General features: G+C 50.5%; 7 protein-coding genes across 7 annotated transcripts; 2 read left to right on the forward strand and 5 right to left on the reverse strand.

Moving 5' to 3' along the window:
- Positions 1–113: 113 nt before the first annotated feature.
- Positions 114–1,481, forward strand: BGZ61DRAFT_306213 (uncharacterized protein; the record flags this gene model as incomplete). The annotated part of the gene is made up of 2 exons (XM_046238738.1): positions 114–431; positions 606–1,481. Coding segments are annotated over 2 exons (1,194 nt in total), but the record flags the coding sequence as incomplete, so codon positions are not given.
- Positions 1,482–5,925: 4,444 nt separating this feature from the next.
- On the reverse strand, positions 5,926–8,274 carry BGZ61DRAFT_485144 (uncharacterized protein; the record flags this gene model as incomplete). Its single annotated transcript, XM_046249677.1, has 4 exons — positions 5,926–5,946; positions 6,058–6,243; positions 6,365–7,856; positions 8,033–8,274. The coding sequence occupies 4 exons, from the start codon at positions 8,272–8,274 to the stop codon at positions 5,926–5,928; spliced, it is 1,941 nt and encodes a 646-aa protein (XP_046096481.1).
- A 152-nt stretch (positions 8,275–8,426) lies between these two features.
- BGZ61DRAFT_562691 (uncharacterized protein) lies at positions 8,427–11,867 on the reverse strand (the record flags this gene model as incomplete). Its single annotated transcript, XM_046255861.1, has 2 exons — positions 8,427–9,835; positions 9,947–11,867. The coding sequence occupies 2 exons, from the start codon at positions 11,865–11,867 to the stop codon at positions 8,427–8,429; spliced, it is 3,330 nt and encodes a 1,109-aa protein (XP_046096482.1).
- Positions 11,868–13,691: 1,824 nt separating this feature from the next.
- Positions 13,692–14,513, reverse strand: BGZ61DRAFT_299939 (uncharacterized protein; the record flags this gene model as incomplete). Its single annotated transcript, XM_046238674.1, has 3 exons — positions 13,692–13,872; positions 13,993–14,071; positions 14,312–14,513. Coding segments are annotated over 3 exons (462 nt in total), but the record flags the coding sequence as incomplete, so codon positions are not given.
- Positions 14,430–15,544, reverse strand: BGZ61DRAFT_143627 (uncharacterized protein). The gene has a single exon (XM_046237306.1). It carries the CDS (start codon positions 15,483–15,485, stop codon positions 14,841–14,843), a length of 645 nt encoding a protein of 214 aa, XP_046096484.1. The 5' UTR covers positions 15,486–15,544; the 3' UTR covers positions 14,430–14,840.
- A 70-nt stretch (positions 15,545–15,614) lies between these two features.
- BGZ61DRAFT_299283 (uncharacterized protein) lies at positions 15,615–15,779 on the reverse strand (the record flags this gene model as incomplete). Its single annotated transcript, XM_046238669.1, has 1 exon — positions 15,615–15,779. A coding segment is annotated over one exon (165 nt), but the record flags the coding sequence as incomplete, so codon positions are not given.
- A 1,287-nt stretch (positions 15,780–17,066) lies between these two features.
- On the forward strand, positions 17,067–18,367 carry BGZ61DRAFT_485146 (uncharacterized protein; the record flags this gene model as incomplete). Its single annotated transcript, XM_046249678.1, has 2 exons — positions 17,067–17,296; positions 17,392–18,367. The coding sequence occupies 2 exons, from the start codon at positions 17,067–17,069 to the stop codon at positions 18,365–18,367; spliced, it is 1,206 nt and encodes a 401-aa protein (XP_046096486.1).
- Between the last annotated feature and the right edge of the window lie 548 nt (positions 18,368–18,915).

Here is an 18,915-nt window from a genome sequence, read left to right on the forward strand (position 1 = left end):
GGGGTTCGCGAGGGTTCCCGGACGCGGGCTTATTAGTTGCCGATGACCCTGACGCGTCAGGGGCCAGGTCGGGTCAGCCTCTTTCGAAGAGGACAGTCAGCTCTCCGCGGAGTCCCGACGCCAAGTGGCACAGCAGCTTGCCGTCCAGTTTCCTGCCGCATTCTACCTTCCAGGTCGCCTCAAGGACGGGTACTGTTAGCTTGTTGACACAAGACACAGCGCCGTCCGACGCGCCGGATGAACAGGGTCGAGCGGATCTGCCCACGACCCTCTCCAAGTACGAGAGGAAGCTCAAGAAGTTTTTCGGCCAGTGGCACGCATCCCTAGTCAAGCAGGGCATACCAGAGCACCTCGTCTGCACGATTGCCAAGCGTTGTGTCCAGATCAACGACGAAGAGGGCGCTCCGGGGACGGACAGCCACACGAGTCGCGTGAAGCCACTTCTCCCTCCCTCAACAGACGCCCTCTTAGGAGGCACCCAGCTCTTCCAGGCATCAACCCAGGTTTCGCCGGGTGTGCTCGACGATAAAGATGGCGACGAAGATGGCAACAACGACAACGATGACACCCCGTCACGACCATCTCCCAACCTTATCCTTACACAGGCCCCTCAGACCAATGACGAGCTCGTTGTGATACAGCTGGGCGCGGGTGGGCGAGCATCGAAGCAGGGACTTGGCGGGGATCACAAACCAGCCACTCTGGTGGAGGCCCTCCGGGCCAAGCTCAGCCACGGCGGACGTAAGAGTCATCATTACGAGGAGGGAGGCAAATCATTCGATACACTAGCCGTTGCCAGACGGCTGCAAGAAAGGGACTTTGGGGGCAGGCTGTCCTCGCAAGAGATCTGCGTCATAGGTATGGCGGTCCTACACGAGGTATTCGGCAGCCGAGGTCAGAGACGCCTCGCCGATGCACTGATGCACCTTTACGGCCGCCACCCGCGACAGCATCTCGCCGACCTCGACCGGAACGCAGGCAGGGTGGCAGACGAGATCCGCAAGCAAGGCCCGGTGACACTATCCAACTTCACCCGACGTTGGGCCCAGGCCGTCCAGCACGAAGGCCCTAACATGTCGACGATTGATGACATTCGACTGATTGACATGAAGGTGTCACTTGTCCGTGAATGGGACCGCTGGTCGAGCCCGGCCGCGACAGAGTCAAATGGAGACATCGAAGACTTCCTCGCCAGGAACGGGATAGGCGCCAACACGGGCTTGGCACTCGCGACGAGGATATCAAAGTATCTCAGCAGGAAGCTCGGCCTTCCTGAAGGCGCCTTGCCCAAGAAGATCTATGCCTGGCGACCGCTGACCGTGATGGCAGACGTCTTTGGAGCCGGCAGTTATGTCTTCGTCTCTCGGAGCCTCTTCACCTGCTACAACAAGATTCGTCCGACCGATGGCATTAAAAAGGAGGATAAGTTCCGTGTGATGGCGCTTGCTGTTGCAGACGAGCTTCCAGACCTTTTGGAGATCTGCAAGGCATCATACACGCATATCGTCCAGCCCGCCCTGAAGGCCGCTGCTTCGGACAGTTACAGGATGCAAAATCTTATTACGGACCTCAGGGTGCCCGGCATTCAGATGGCTATAGGCGACGATTTGTCCAAGTTGCGAAAGACGTCCATCTCAGAACTACTCGGTGTTTATATACCTCCAACAGGTTCTGTAGAGGAATTGGAGAATGCAACAGAGGAAGATGATGACAAGCATCCCGAGACGGGACTGGTTAGACGCCAGTCTATTCCCTATGAGCATGACGATGACGAGAATGACGACAATATATATTGATGATAATAACAGTGAAGACAGCGGAGGGGAAGAAGAGGAGGATTATTAATATATATGATCAAGAGTTCAAGAGGGGATTCTGATATTTGACAAGAGTGGGATGGGACTTGATCACATATGTGATGATAATAGTGGGGCTTGGATCACATATGCGATAGTGGGGCGGAGCCTCAACCACATATAAATATAGAGACAAGCTTCAACCCCAACCCTAACAGCTCACCATAACTGTCGGCAAGCACTGGGCTTCTAACTTCGTCAGGCGACAACCAGAACTTAAGACACATTTTTTTCGTAAATACAACTATCAGAGGGCTAAATATAAAGATCCGACTATTATTCGCAATTAGTTCCAGCTTATAAAGAATACAATCACAAAATATAGCATCGACCTAGCTGATATCTACAACTTTGATGAGACTGGCTTTATAATAGGCATCATCGCAAGTAGAATGGTCGTCACAGGCGCAGAGAGGCGTGGAAATCCGAAATCAGTCCAGCCTGGAAACCGGGAATAGGTTACAGTCATTCAGGCGATTAATACAGATGGCTGGGCGATCCAGCCGTTCATCGTGGTTGCGGGCCAATATCACCTCGCCAACTGGTACCGGGAAAGCAACCTCCCGGGCAATTGGGCTATTGCGACGACTTAAAACGGCTGGACCGACAATAAGACAGGTCTTAAGTAGCTTAAGCACTTTAACCGGCACACAAAAGCCCGATCAATCGGTCGCTATTATCTTCTAATCCTCAATGGGCATAAAAGTCACCACTCCGTCGACTTTAAGAAATATTGTAAAGAGAACGACATCATTACGCTTTGTATGCCGCCTCATTTATCTCATCTACTTCAGCCTCTTGATGTTAGGTGCTTTGGGCTGCTTAAAAAAGCCTACGGTTAAGAAATTGAGCAATTAATTAGATGCTCTATAACCTATGTTTTGAAGACTGAGTTTTTTCCAGCCTTTTATACCGCCCACCAAGCTGCCATAATAGAAAGCAATATTAAAGGGGCTTTTCGAGGGGCCGGACTTGCTCCTTTAAACCCAGAAAATGTCATATCAAAGCTTGATATACAGCTACGGACTCCAATACCGGTTAAGGAGGAGGTCGGCCTCCCTAACCCTTAGGTATCAAAAACCTCAAAGACCGTGCTTAAGGCCAGCTCGCAGTCCAAATACCTCAAAAGACAAGTCAGAAGGCATCAAAGCAGCTCTCCAGCATCTATTCTCGAGGCGCTTGAGTCATTTTCTAAGGGAACAAAGGCAATAATACATCAGATAGCATTATTAAAGTCTGAGAACCAGATCCTTCGACAGGCAAATGAGACTCTTAGTAAGCGGCGCAGAGCGAAAAGAACCCGTCTACAGAATAGAGGGAAGATGACTGTAGAAGAGGGAAGGGAAGCAATTGATCAGATGGATGTTAATACGCAGATACAGGCTGAATCATCGAAAAGTGGTGGTCAAGGAGGGTCAGCGCGACCGAAGGAAAGGCATTGTGGAGCGTGCGGCAAGACTGGTCATAATATAAGAACATGTCAGGTTGTTATTGAGACTTCTGAGGAAGAGTATAGCACTTAGTTTTAATTAATTAGATGCTTTGTTATGTTTTTATTTAAGTTCTTAAATTAAAGGTTAGGAAAAGTGCGCCGCATACTTGGATGCGCCGCATACTTATCATATACGTTAACCTTCTTGTTAATCTCCCCTTTGCTCTTGCTTCTCGTTGCTGCCTTTGCTGCTTCTGCTGCCTTTACTACTGTGCCTTTACTTTTCCTTACTCTCTCCCTCCCTTTCCTTCTCTGCACTTACTGAATATAACCCCTTTTGCAACCCTTCGTTACTTACTTCCTCCCTACTTTGCTTCCCCTGTTCACCTTTACAACCACTCCTCATTTTGTCTCTTGTTCCGTTTACACCCTCAAACTCCTTGCTGCCTACTAACTTACTTTTGCTTCCTCCAACCCCCCCCCCCCCTTGTTACCCTCCTGACGCTGTCCTTTCCACCTCCCTTTGCCCTTCAAATTCTCTCCAAACACACCACTTCTCCCTTCTACGTAACACACCCGTAAAACTCCTGCAAACTACTTTTCCTGTACTGACTTCTTCTTGCTTCGTATTACCCTCGACTACTTGCTACTTAACTCAACCTTTGTCTTCCTCCTTTCCTCTACTTTGTCTCTACTTACTAACACTTCAACTTCTCCTTTTTCTAACCTCGCGCCGTTGACTTACTACTAATAACTTGTCCTAAAACAACCCTACCTTACTAATCCTCCTACCCTACACTTAACAACCCTTTTCTTCGCCACTTGCTTCTTGACTCGCCCCCCAACTTCCTTGCTTTGCTATCTTTCCGTCCCGTTACTTACTCCCTCTCTTGCTGCTCTTGCCACTACTTAACACTTGACCACCCTCTGTAAACTCTCTCTTCTCACCTTCTTTACACTTGCTCGCTTTACCTTACAAACCCCCACCTAAACTCTGAACTCTTACTTCTACTAACTACACCTTTACTACCTTCCCTTCCAATACAAAACGACTAAACTCAACATTACACTCCTCGCCCCCCCCCCGTTTTCCTTTTTTTTTATTACTCTACTTGAACCCTGTTTCCTTTCACCTGTGACCCCCCACACTCCTCCTTCTCTTCTTATCCTTACAAAACCTAACCCTTCTGACCCTTCACTGTAACAACCTCCTCTCTATACTGTCTTTCCCAACCTAACTCCCTTTCTCTCTGCCTTACTGTAACCTTCTCTTTCTTCCGTCCTGCTCTGTTCCCTCTTCTTTCTGCTTCCTACTACCCTACTCTTAACTACTTTTATTTGTTACTTTCCTTTGCTTTTACTGTCTTACTTTTGCTTATCTTCTTTTCCCCTACTTTTCTCTGCTTCTGTTCTTTTTCCTTTACCCTTACGACTTACTACTTCTGCCTCTTTAACTGCCTTTTTTGTTTCTTAACCCTCATTTAAACCAACCCTACCTACCAACACCTAACTACCACCTAAAACTAAACCTTCTCAATACTAACACTCTTACAACCTCACAACAACCGCTCCCCACCTTTCTCACCCTAACAAACAAACCTCTCACTCTCTCTTACTTACTCCTACTCAACCCCGCGTTTCCTACTCAACCCAGCGTTTCCTCCCCTAACCCCAGCGTTTCCCCTTTCTAACCCAGCGTTCCCTCTATAAGTCCAGCGTTTCCTTTCTAACCTAGCGTTTACCTTCCTGATCCCAGCGTTTTCCCTACTCAACCCAGCGTTTCCTACTCAATCCAGCGTTTTCCCTTTCTAACCTAGCGTTTCCTTCCCTGATCCCAGCGTTTCCTCCATAACCTAGCGTTTCCTTTCTAACCCAGCGCTTCCTACCTAACCCAGCGTCTTCTCTCTAACCCCAGCGTTTCCTACTCAACCCCAGCGTTCCTTACCTAACCCAGCGTTTCTAATCTAGCGTTTCCTACTCCAACCCCAGCGTTTCCAACCCAGCGTTTCCTACTCAACCCAGCGTTCCCTACTCAGCCCAGCTTTCCCTACTGAACCCAGCATTCCCTACCTAATACAGCAGTCCTTACCAATCCAGCATTCCCGTCCCCAACCTACAGATACTGGCCCAGACCACTTTGCACCGTCAGACCCATCCGGATCTTCACAATGATATAGTTTTTGCCTACCCTGGACCACCCCTTCTATTTCTTTTTCCCCTTTTTTCCTTCTACCTCTGTTTCTTCTGTATTTCTATTCCCTCTTCTTTCTTTCGGTCTCTGTATATAGTAGCTACTTAGCAGAGCAGCTCTACTAACTAGATGCTTGCTAACTGCTATTGCATTTTTCCACTTCCGACTTATTCGAGACATCTTCCCTCTGGCCTTCCTCCCCTGGCCAAGTAGTTACAGCTGCCCCTATTGCCTCTCTCGCCCCCCCCCCCCCCCCTCTTAAGTCCGAGCGTATAGAGAAGCACTTAATTAAATGCTTTACCAGTACCCAACATCTCTTTTATCTCTATTTATCCCGTCAATCTGGCGGTTATATCTTATTTCTCTAGGTCCATTAGGACAAGCCTTCGTCTCAGGTGTCGTCTGCACTATATATTACACCCCACCAACCCCTGCCTCCGGCTTCTCTATATCTCTGCTCTATAAACCTAAAGCTCAATATACCATGTATGCGTGCTCTCTCAAATCTTCTCTTCTATCCGCCACTCTATAATTAACGTAAATACCGCCATCGCATTCGTCATTTCCTGCCCACATACCAGCTTCAGATGCTTCCGCCCAAGCCAGCTTGCATAATCATCCAGCCCCTTAAAGGTACGCCCTGCGAGCCCCTGGATGCGGCTCCATAGAGCTGGCTCGGTTGTAGCCGCATAGGCCAACGGAATCACTACGTGTTTCCATCGGCATGTGGCGCCGCCGCTCTGATACCCGTCCTCGCAGAGCTTCTGTGATACATGGCAGTAGAAGCAGCTCAGGAAGCTGGCCTGCTGGTCCCTGCGGTAGTTGATCTTCCGTTGGAAGTCCATGCAGCTGAGGAAGGACAGGCAGTCCTCGATGTCGTCACACGCCGTCCACTGATGCCGTGCCTCCTTGGCCCCGTCGAACATCCAGCATATCCGGCAGCCTCAGCTTGCCGCCCAGCTCCTCGACCTCCTCCAGCGCCGCCTGCATCTGTTGCATGGCGCGGGAAATGATCCTGCCGCGGGCCTGCATCATCACGATGCCCTGCGAGGACAGCTCGCTCTTCCAAACCAGCTCGGCCGCCTCGCAGTTGTCACACAGAGCCGCGGCGCCGATCCCTTTGCAGTCCCGCACATCGCCGTCCAGGCACTGCCCGAGGATGCGGCGCCGGCAGCCCTGCGTCCGGATCAGGCTGTTCACTTCGCGCACTTTCAGCTCGAGGCAGCCGTCCTTGGATGGGTCCTCGACTGGCCAGTCCTTGTCCTCGATGATGATCTCGGCCGTAACGCGCTCCCCGGCCCGCCCGGCCCGCCCGGCCTCCTGAGCGTAGTCGATGATGCTGTGCGGCGCCTCGAGGTGGATCACATGCGTGATACCCGGGATGTCAATGCCCGTCCCCAGCGCCGCCGTAGCTACAATGTACAGCATCGTGCCCTCGGCCCAGGCCCGGAAGCCGGCACTGCGCTGGGCAGCAAAGTGAGCATCACTGTCCTCGCGCATCCCGTGGTAGTAGTGGCACTGCAGCTGCTGAGCCAGCGCCCTGCACTTGGCGTGGCTGGTGCAGTATATGATGCCCTTCTCCCCCGCCGCCAGCTTGTTGCCCACTGTCCATGCCGTCACGAGCCTCTTGATCTCTACCTCGCAGCCCTGGACCATCTGCAATACTGCACTGCGGCCGGTGCGGTGGCCTTGTTGTGTCAATAATTGGCTCTGTAGCGTAGATGCTGCCGTGTCGCTGCTTTTGTTGCTTTCGCTGCCGTTGCTGTCGTCCACAATCCAGTACCTTGCATATCGGCCCCGGCAGAACGACTGCAGAGTCACTAGTTCCCAGCCTGCCCTACTCCCACCCCCACTAACACCTCCTCGTAGCTGGTGGCCAGCCTTAGCTGGATGCGCGAGCATCTTCTTCTTATTGGTCGTCAAGAACCGACACTGTGGTTCCATACACCTGAACCCTGCTAAGACTGGGAGCCCCTCAATGGGAATGCTGTGATCGTTGGGGAGCTCGGCCGTGTGCGGGTCATTGAGTGGGTGTTTTGCCGCGTGTGATGCAACGAAGCCGAGCACTTGCTCCAGTGGCTTTCTCCGGAACTTGTGCTGCTTGCGGAAATGAGATTCGACTGCGCAAGCGTCGGGTCGGATGCCGACCGCACCGCCGGGGCATTCCTGGCAAAGCAAGATCTGATACGGCTGGATAATCCGGATGACTTGATCTATATTACCGATCTCTTCTGTCCGGGCAAGAGCTTGGGCAGTTCGGATTAGGTTTTTAGACGCAATGGTGATAGTGGTTGGTGCAGATAATGCTGTTAGTGTAGCTACTGTTAATACGGCTACTGGTGTGCTGGCAGTAAAGCTCTGTGTGGCCGTGTATTTGCTATAATAAGATAATATATGATGATGTGCCAAATAAATAATAACACTAACCCTTACTGCTCTACAAACAAGTTTATTTTAGAAAAGCAGATGGTTAGCTGGATAGGTTGGAGCAGGCGCGTGTCGATAAATAAATTAAACCAGACTTGACCCAGAATAAACCAGAGTACCAATCACATTAGTTTCTCGCCAAACGGGTCCGTATTTGCCTTGGTTGGATCGATGCTGGCCAGCCATTCAAGCGTTTCGTCTGGCACGCCGTCTAATCGCTCCCTGCACTTGGTCATGACCCGGGAGAAGCTCGCGGAGAGCTGCCGCTGCCGCCGGTTTGCCTTGGCCTCCTCCTCGTTCCACAACCGCCCTTCAGCCGCCTTAGATACGGGCGGCTGCGCTGCTTTGAGAAGTATCGGCCGGGTCATTCTCGGGAGGGATTTCTACTCCAGAGGCGGGCGAATAATAGGGAGCAGAACTCCTGATTAGCTGGCGCTAGCCTAATAACCTGCAATTAGCTATAAATAGTATCATAGATTTACTAAGTGAACACTTTACATATTTACTACCCTACTATCCATTATTCAACTCTGTCTAGACGGTAATTAAGCTCTCTTAAAACAGGGTTATAAGCCTTCTGCCATTGCGGATACTTTCGTTTGAACTCTCCAATGAGCTCATGTACTCGGGACTCCATATTGCGCACGATCTGTGCTTGCTTCTTTCGCATGACAACAAGGCTCTCCTCGTCCGAGGTAGCCTCGGTTTCATCCCCTCCTGAGACCGAATCCGAATCACTATCTAGTTGGGTTGTAGCGCGATTTCGACGCCTTTTGCGTCGGTTTGGTTGACGGTGTCGGAGATGTTCGTATGTCTCTAACCCCTTTTCCAAAAACCAGACACACTCATTAACCGCGTCACATTCCTCGAATGTTTTCGCGACCTCTATTTGCCGTATCTGGCACCATTTCTTAGGAAAGTAATATCTCTCAGGGGAGTTATCCAATTCCAGCATAGGTGTTGTAGAAGGCCTTCGAGGCAGCCCAGCTGATGCTTGCTCCCGAAGATCAACTAATTGGGCATAAAGCTCATTCTCAGGCATTCGAATTAGCTCCTGTTCAGGTTGTATGACATAGGGCATATAGCTCCTGGAAAACCGAGAACCTGCTAGTTGCCAGCCGTCAATAGGATGATTTGCGATGTTGGATGCTGGCAGTGGATGGGCAAGTGTTCCAGTCTGTCGGGACTTGGCGTAGTGTCTGATGAGTCCTTGATGCAAACTGGGCCACCATGTGAACTGTTTTTCCTCCTTCTCCTTACGCATGAATCCCCGGCTATGTGGATATGGGAGAATCCAATGGCTTCCAAGGAATGACCTTTTCAGCTCTTGCCGCCACCTCCGTGCGCCAGATTTACCTCGTGCGGTCCTGATGGCATGGAAGCTCTGCTGGAATAGCATACGGTATGGCTTCTCATTCCACCCCTGCCGTTCAAAATGGTCATCCTTCGATTTCCAAAGCCAAGCAAATAACACGTGAACATCCTTCACTGCCAACCTGTTTCCTTGCGCAAGCTGAAGTGGCTGGTAATCTTTGAGCATGGCATTGTTGACACTATCATAGCAGAGGGGAATGTCTCCTGCTAATGCAGCCTCCATATACTCTGGCTTCAGAGCTGACTTGACGTGAAAGAAGACGTCCTTTCGAAAGGCACACAAGCAGAGCTCTCGAAGGTAATTCTCCAAGAGGTTGAGGCACATAGGTATAGCACTGAACTCGAGCATCCATTGGTAAGCCTTATCCACTCGAATGAAGTCGATCCGTACATCTCGTACTTGGTGGTACCGAGCGCGGTAAACTGTCTGCATGGATGGGTTGTTGAACATCATATAGGCCGCATGGGGTTGCCGGAAAGTGAGCGTGTTCCAGTCGATCTTGTCAAGAAACCAAGCATAGCCGTACACCTCCATTGTGCGTTTGAACCCGAGACCTTCGTATCGGCGAAGTCCGTTTGGCTGACTTGGATCGGGTCGCTGTCGTATATCTTGCCAGCAACCGCCGACTTTCTGTATCAATCCACCCGAGTAAGAGAATTGGAGACAGCGAAGAAACATAAGCATGATTCTTGTGTGCTCCCAAGTCACAAAATGCGGGTCCTGAAAGCTGTATACCATCTCGAACCCGACACAGAACTTGTTGATATTCCACCGCAGCCATCGAAGCAAAGTATCGGTCGTGAAACTATAGTATGGGGAATTATCGTTGGTGGGTACGACAAAGCGCATGTTGTGGAGCTCTCGGGAGCGCATTCGGCTATCAATCGCGTAGAATAGCTCCTTGGAAACACGGTGCTCTTCTCTGATGCCAAAGGACTTCTGCATAGATCCCAACAACGCATAGTGGCATCGGAGCTTTGTGTATAGATATGCCTTGATCAATGCAGCTGGCTGATGGCTGAGACCACCTCCAACGAGTTCCCATGTCTTTCTTAACTTCTTGTCAAGGGCAAGCGTCTCAATGGCTGTATTTGTGAATGGATACACATTCCCTGCCGCGAAAACTTCCTTGACACTGGGATAGAATTGAGAGTAGAGAAGGCCAGCAAGACGGCGTGAAGAACGCTTTCCAGTCTCAATAGTCAAGCTTCCGGTATCTTGAAGCATACTGAAGGGATAAAAGACTTGTTTCTGGCTCGCTTCATCAGCCGACCCGTGCTGGGCCTGGAAGGCATATGACTCCAAGCAGCATCGCCTGTATATCAGCGATTCGGCTCGTTTGTCTCTTAGATCATCCATAGCCTCAGCCGCCAGTTGGCTCCAAGGTACAACTTGCGATGCCTGTCGAGGGCAAGTTTCTTTTCCGATATCAAGATAGAAGTCTGGGGTAATGTAGCTCTCGTCAATAGCTTTGACCCAATACCCCTTGAAGCGTGATACCATTTTCTCCCAAGTGACGTCTTTTGTGAGGACCTTGAGGTTCTTTGCTTGAAGGAGGATAGTCACATCCTGGAACTGTTGGAACCCTGGTTCTTGAACAGTGGCGAGGATATTGGCCCAAACTTCGGCTAGTGCCTCTGGTGGTAGAAAGTACACTAATTGTTGTTCCCGTGCTACTGGATGTACACGCTGAGCAAGGGTTTCCACTCCACGAGCGGTAGAGTTATAGCGACTGTGGTCATAGCTCGACGGATAATGCTGGACATGGGCGCTGCTGTAGCATTTGTATATTGCCGGGAAGAGAATGCCGTCCGTCCATAACTGAAAGTCTTCATCTCGAAGCCGGCTGCACTTCTGCTCCTCTCGATACAGGTTGGGAAATAGAAAGTACAGAGATACATCCTCCAATCCAACGACACGGCCGAAGGTATAATGAGGAATCTGGTGGACAGGTCGGTGTACTTGATGTTGTATTCCAGTTGCATCGAGGTAAGTGACCGGCCTTGAACGGAGGTGAAGATCAGACTGAAGATCAGAGACAGTCATCTGGGTAGGAGACCATCGAATGCCCTGCTTGGCAACCGCGAGGCAACTTGGGAAGGCTATGATGCTATCCACATCAAAGGAAACCCCGGCATCATCTGTAACCCCATCGTCTTCTCTTAAGCAAATACGAGGTATCTCGTCTCTGGGGCCGATACCACAGAACATCTCTCTTCGGGTTGCAGCATCGAGCTTTCCAGCTAGGTCATCTTTTTGGTGTGCTATAGTTGAAGAGCCAAGAATGTCAGGACCCAGCTCAGGTGCAAATTCCAGATACATTGCGAGACTGATGTGTTCGTTTGGGTCATCCGATCGTTCACAATCTGCTTCTTGGTGGCAGTCATTGCAGCATCCTCGGAATTTTGCCAGTTGCTCTGTCAACTCGTGCGCAAGGTGTCTGACCGGATCTTGCTCGTCATCCTCTGCCTCGGGTGAGGTATACGAGGTCGTGTCGAAGGTAATGGCTGGGTCTGGATCAGGGCTATTATGATTTGAAATGGATACCGACTCTCCAGCATATGTATCAATACCAACATCGGGCATAGCCTGCTCTTCAATATCTTCTAATGGTTGAGAATCGACCGTGGGTAGGAACTGTGAGATATCCGTGTTGTCCGGTCCCGGCGCACCAGTGGGATTAGCCAGAGAATAGGAGCCGCTGAATACGTTCACCCACCCGGCACCTCCCACTGGTTCTAGGGGAAAAACTGAGTTATACAAGTTGGCATGTACCGTATCGCGTTGCACAGGGGCCGCATGCTGCCGCCTCACCCGTCTCCGCTCTGCATCCACCGCGGCCTTGGCTTCAGATGTGGGATATTTTCGAGGCCTACCACGCTGACGTCGTTTCCTTCTCTTTACGACATCTACCTAATTTCTTACACGTATTGGTTGATTGTCGCCTCTAGAGTTCCTGTCATTTATATCATATTCAACCCAGGTGACTTGGTAGAATCGAGGAATCTCCTCTGCGCATTGATCAAGAGCCATTTGCCGCTGGGCTCGTTTTCTGGCTCGTCTTCGGACAACATCAACCGCCGCCTTTTCTTCTCGATTTGCATACTTTGCAGGTCGGCCTCGTTTGCGAGCTGGTAGATGTCTATTTTCTGTGCGGCGAGGTTGTTGGTTGGTGTAAGTCATCTGATGTATTTGCAAAGTTGGTCGGGGTAGTCTTGAGGTAATTTGTGATTCCGGAACAAGGGGCACTTGTTTAGGTAGTAGTGGCCTCGGGGCAAGTCGCGGTTGTAAAGTCGGTGGCGGTGCACGGTAGCTTATCATATCTTCACGTATCGACCGAGGCATAGCGACTTGTTGCGACTTAAAAGCTTGTCCACATCCATATGCAATATGTTTCCGAAAACTTGTTATGTGCCGCTCGACCTGTTGATATAATTGAAAGTCAGATTCAGGTGGCAGTTGGCTTGGAATTACTACTCGGGTACTCGTCAATATGTGCCCTTCGCTTTCAACACCACATGGATCTGAGATCGAGGAGTTGATATCATGACTATTCCCTGAATCCTGAATAACAGAGTGACGAGTACTCCGTAAAGGATTCCGCCGTATGCTGGTTGATTTCTCTGATGTGCCGGAGACAGGGTTCTCCTGATCGAGGCGGACTTTCAATGCCTCGTATGGCAACGCTTGGCCGATCTGACGATCAATCCAAGACTGCCATTGATCCTGGCTCCAATCGAGGTATTGAGGGACGGGTGCAGGGTATCCCGGCCGCCAGCGGTTCCTCGCCCAGCACCAGCTTTCCGAAGAAGCGTTCTCTACAGTGAGTCCGATTTCGCCTTGGATATCTATCGAAAACCACCGGCGATTGCCATCTTTAGTCCTCGGCGCTAGTCCTCCTGGCGAAGGATATGGCAACACCCAATGGTAAGCAAAAAGGTAGCATTGAAGTCGACGTGCGAATACCTGTGATAGCCTACGCTCCGCTGGAATCTGCTGCAATGCGGCACATATCCACTGATGAAGCTTCCGAAATGGCTTATTTTCCCAATGGTCTCGCAGCCGACCATCATTAAACCCGAATAACGCTTGAGCAGCCTCATGAGGGCTCTTGAAATTCGCACGATTACCTGATACGGCAGTCATACCATTGATCAAGGCAGCTGAAAGACCTTTGCGACAGAAATGGACATGATCGTCCAGGATCGCAGTACGAGCCTTAGGGCGGAGGTCGCGCTGAATAGAATGCAGAACGTCAACCCTCATTTGCCGTAGACAAATGTGACAAAGCCATGACACAATCTGATCGGTGATAACATCTTCCTTAGGATACCTCCGGAGCCACTCGAGGCCCAAGTCAGCACGGCGACTGAGGTCAAAAAAATGCTTAACATGGCCACCGCTTTTTAGATATCGCTGTTGGAGCGTGCCATTCCCGAATAAGACTGAATCGGTAATGCTCGGAAGGAACCTCAATAGAGCCCAGTCTATACGAGGCTCAATCCAGCAGTAGCCATACTGCTCTAATGTTTGACTAAAGCCAAGGCCGTGACGCACTTGTGGCGATCCCACTGGTTGTGGCAGTTCCCGTCTACTCCACCATAGCGCCTCTTCTCGGGAGTAATCATGTCCCCCAACTGCAACTCGGAGACATCGGAGAAACATGTCCATTATTTTAGTCTGTTCCCATGTCGTCAGGCCTGGGGAACACTGGGCTCGGACCAGCTCAAACCCGGTCGTAAACTTGTTGATGTTGTGCCAGACGAAATCAACAAAAACATGACTGCGAACTGCCCACAAATAAGGTAGAGGCCCTGGTGGCTTGATGGAGCGGATTTCGGGGGTCAGAGAGCGTAGGACTGTCAGGACGCTTTGGAACAAGACCCACGAAATACGATATTCCTCCCGGACACCGAAGGATCGTTGCTTAGAATCTGTTAGGCCATAGTGACAACGGCGCTTGCTGGCCATATACGCTCGATCTGTGATACTCTTGCTCAATGTTGGCTTGCCGCAAATGCTCTGCACACCATTGCGGAGCTGAGGATCCAATGCCAAGTGTCGTAGATCTGGATTCTGAAATGGAAACGTGCGAGCGGCGTCTATGATCTCCTTGGTGAGACTGTACATTTGGCCATACAGGATGCCTCCGCGACGAAGTCGAGAGCTTGGAGGCGTCAATGTAGTCATGCTACCTGCATCGCGAAGCATTGACTCATGGTAGAAGTTTTGGCCAGACTTTGGAACATTCCCGTCGTAAAGCTGGCTGAGGTGATGGCGGATGCAACAACGTCGCCAGAGGTACGTCTGAGCTTCTCGTGCCGAAACATTGCTGTCTCGTGCTATTAGGCCGCTGCGCGGTGGGCAGGTCTCTTTGCCCACATCGATGTACAACCGGTCACTGCATATGTAAGAGAAGTCCAGAACGCGGTGGAGTTTACAGTCAAAGTTCTCCATGACCGCAAGTAGATCAGATGGCGCATCCGGGTATTTGAACAGAAGTTTGGTGCCTTTTGCCTCAATGAAGAGCTCTGGATCGCGAAAGTCTTACAATCCTAGTTAGCGTACCGCGGTGAGAACATGGTCCCATAGTTGATTCAAGCCTTGCGGTGACAGGAAATAGGACATCTGTAGTTGGGTCCGATAACTAGGGGTCTCGAGCAGACGATCCTCCACCCGGGGAGCACGGCAGGTAGCTAATGCATGACGATAACTTGCCGGCAGGTGCTGGAGTTGATCAACGTCATAAACTTGACGAACAGCGGGATAGAAGATATCATCAAACCACCGCGAGAACTGCTCGTCAGTCAACCGATTGAAGTTATAGGAGCATGGCAAATGTGGAAAGAATAGGTGTAAGTTGATGAAATCAGCTCCTTCAACCTTCGCGAATATGAAATGCGGCACGTCTCTTAGTCGTGACGGAATCAGTCGGGGTCGCTCTGGATCTGGATTCATGCGATCTAAAGTCAGGTGAACATCCGTAGAAATATTCTGACGATATTGAGGCGCAGAATAAAACCTGATACCGTGAGTGGCTGCTCCAGGAGATGTCACGAAGCCCAACAAGCTATCGATATCGAAGGACAGGGTTGGAGGAGTATGGTTCGTGTGATGAGTGTGGAGGCAAGCCTGCTTGGGCTTGCCGTCTGACTGCTGGGCCGTGTAGCCAGAGAATAACTCCTGCCATCGAGGAACACTCATACTCACTCCCTCGTTAGAAGTTTCGTGGGTAAAAAAATGCTCTTTATCGAGTGTATGAGGCATATCGCGGGGAAATAGTTGATCAAGGCCATGATGATTGTACGTGCCCTGAGCTTTGATGTGCGTAGCAAGAGCTTCTCGATGCTCCTGAGCGCTGCAACCACGGATTCCAACCAGAAACTGCTGGATAAACTTCTGTGTAACATATTGCACATCTGTCCACATGTTGTCATCGGAAGGATCCGCTTGCACGTCAGCATAGCATTCCGAATTCTGACACTCTGTATGCTCCTCAGCATAGGGGACGCTGACTGATTCCTCTTCGTAATAGGCCGGCTCAATATCATCCAGGTCGAGATTGTCGTCGCTCGGGCTAGGGCCAATAGAAATGACATCAGAAGGTATTTCATCTTGTCTAAACTCCCCGACGTCTGGTCCCGTTTGCTCGCTCTCCGATTCTGACTCCACTGTTTCGGGCAACAACTCGGCCTGATCATAGGTGACCTGGATGTGTCGGTTCGCCTTTTTGCGCCGCCGGTAGCTCTGCGTGCGCTTTGCTTGCAAACGACGTCGGTGCAGCACGGCCGGGTCTCGTTCCGGATCGTCGACAAATCGAACGTTCATTGTTGTTTTCATAACTACCGGTAACATTTAATGACTCTCCTCAGCAATGGAAGTTTAGACTTCTGAGAGCCCACTAACTTGATTAGGAAGGTGTAACGCTGTACTAATACAAAAGAGGAAAGTGTAACGCTGGACCGTGCTCTGGTACTGATTTACCATGAATCCTTCTTGTATAACCATGAGCTGTATCAGGAATACAGATTCAACTTGAAGAAAAAAAAAGCGCTCCTATACCATTAAGTATCTGAGGACCTGATGAAGCTACAGAAGATATGAGATCTTGGTTGTGGCCCTGAAGACCTAAGCTGCAATTACTTACTGGAGTTAACAAAATAAAAGCCTAAGACAATTATTATCATCACAAAGGCAAACTGAATACAATTAACTTAACCTACTATAGGGTAAAGTAGGCTACCCTGCTAAAGTTCCTATAAAGGATATCTCTCGTAGAGGCCAGATGGAATGCTACCACCCCCAACCCTCTATTAGGAATACTTAGGGCTGGATTCACACAGAGGTATTCCGCTCATCGTCCGTCCAGTATTGACGATGGGGAACGAACTTGATGTGCTGGCAAGCGCTTGGCCTGGTTCTTCCGACTGACCCCCCTGCACGGTCATCCCAACCCGCCCACTGTCGCAGCCAACCAGCGCGATCCCCCCTCCACCCTCTAAGCTCCCATTTCGTCTTCTTAACCTCTGCTGCACCTGCACCCTCCGTAAAACGAGGCTGTCGAACTGCCTGTCCGACCAACAGTCTTCGAAAATACAGTCAATCATATGTATGATGTGAACCCACTTATGCGGCCTGATGAGTTGGCCGACTTGACGTATAAATTGTCACGCGGTCGCGCTTTCTGCTGCCTAAAACCTTCCCCATCCATCCATCTATCGCAGCTCTTGTCAAAATTGCAGCCATACAATGAAACCGCAAAAGTCTCCGACTTCTGTCCCAATTATGGTGATGCCGTCGGCAGCTGACAAGCCACCCCCGGAACCCAATAACGTTTCGTCCCCTTCTGAAGGCCCGGAAAACCCTGTAGACAGCTTCCTCTCGCTTATCCAAGAGTTCTGTGCTGGAGGCGACTTCAGCCGCCTCAAGGCAATGTGCCAGGAGAATAAAGAACTCAACGCAAAGATCAATCAGCTCGAATCTGCCTACGATCAAAACATCCAAGCACTGACAAGGTCCGAGAACAAGTGGCAATCTGAGCATCGCAGATATGAAGAGGCCGTCTTTCTGTATTTCATAATTCGTGCCTATTGCTAAATTCAACCCGTAGCCAGAATCTGTTGGCCAATTTCTTCGACCTTGCCTTAAAACACATGGAGGTTTTCCTCCGTGGCGACCTCGACGATGCTTGCCTTGCAGACTCCGCAACATGGATAGAGCTCCGGATGCGGGTATCAAGCCAGCAACGAATTCCGCTCCCGGCTTCCAACTCGCCAGGTGCCAAGCGGATGAGGATCGTCGCCGGCCTTGTCATCTTTGGTGAAGCACTTGCCGACTACATCTTTAGACCGACTCACACCGCCCAGGACAGCGAGCTCGACGATGTTTTAGGTCGTCTCGGTACCCAGAATTATCTTCAGGAGATGTATGTCCGTGCTGCCTTGCTGAGGGTTCTTCCCGACAGGCAGAGAAAAAATCAAGAAGCTGCAGTCAAGTCCGTCGTTACACACGTGTCAGATGTCTTAGGCGTTTTAATGCCCTCTTCGCGACGAGGGGAGTTCGAATCACGCCTAAAGTTAGTCTCTGACGAAATATGCCACGGTTGGTCGCAGGTCCAGCAGCTGGAGGAGAGAGTCAGGCCCAGCTTCTCTTTCGATTTTGCCGAGGAGTGGCAGCCGCTGCCGTCGTCAGGGCCCCAAACCTCCACAAAGCCCAACCCATCGCCGTCTACTCAGTCGACGACACAGCAACAGAAAAACGGCCGCCAAACTCAACAGCAACCTAAACCCCGTCCTGAAGTGCTGACGAAGGAAGAGTTCAAAGAAGTCGCGTGGCCGGCATTTCTAGCCACAAATCCTGAGCAAGCCCAAGACGGCGACGGCGCAAACTCATCATCATGGGTTTCAATCCATCGTGGGTATGTTCTCACAAAAGCACAAGCTAAGGGGGCGGAGCAAGAAAGGACTGCCGAGGAGGAGGCTTCTCGCAGGGTTAGAAAGACTATCCGACAGAATGATGGCAATGATCCTCGACAGACACAGAGAAAGAGGCGGGACTCGGGCATTGGGGGTTTTTTTCACTCATAAGAAGTGTAAAGTCGGCGGCATAGGGCCGCTCGCTAGTCTCTTCTAGGGTTTCGCAAGGCATGTATGTAAGCGCCGCTGGGTTGGGTATTGTACGTTTTGACTGGTACATTATCACCGAAGTATATCCCATCTAGTTCATTGAGAATTTTATTTCTGGTTCAACTACCTGTCTCGAATGATAGCCGAGCACCTATCCACCCATTCTTGCTGGTTACTCTTGAAGATACACCCAATAAAGTTTCTCGGTTCCTTCCTAAGAAACAGGAGGTCTCTACGAAGCTTATAGAGCTCCTCTTCTGGCGCGAGACGCGATTCACAATTTCGCGGGCTATCTCGACTGCCCTTGACCTGGATCCACCCTAATTCTCGAAGCAGTCGATTATTGACTCCCTTGTGCTCTGCAATTCACAGAACGATCAGCTTCAGTATGCGGACCACGTCGTAGAGGCAATATCTTTCGGGTGTGATCTGATTGTGAAATAGCTTACCAATCTTCTTTGTCATCTCAGAGACTCGTAGCACTTGCCCGTCATCTTTCTCCCACGGAA

Source organism: Ilyonectria robusta (genome assembly GCF_021365365.1).
Source record: "Ilyonectria robusta strain PMI_751 chromosome Unknown BGZ61scaffold_34, whole genome shotgun sequence".
NCBI classification, from domain to species: Eukaryota; Fungi; Ascomycota; class Sordariomycetes; order Hypocreales; family Nectriaceae; genus Ilyonectria; species Ilyonectria robusta.

Excerpts from the sequence above, each read along its gene's own strand:
- BGZ61DRAFT_143627 (XM_046237306.1), bottom strand. The coding sequence starts at position 15,485 with ATGAGTGTTCCTCGATGGCAGGAGTTATTCTCTGGCTACACGGCCCAG.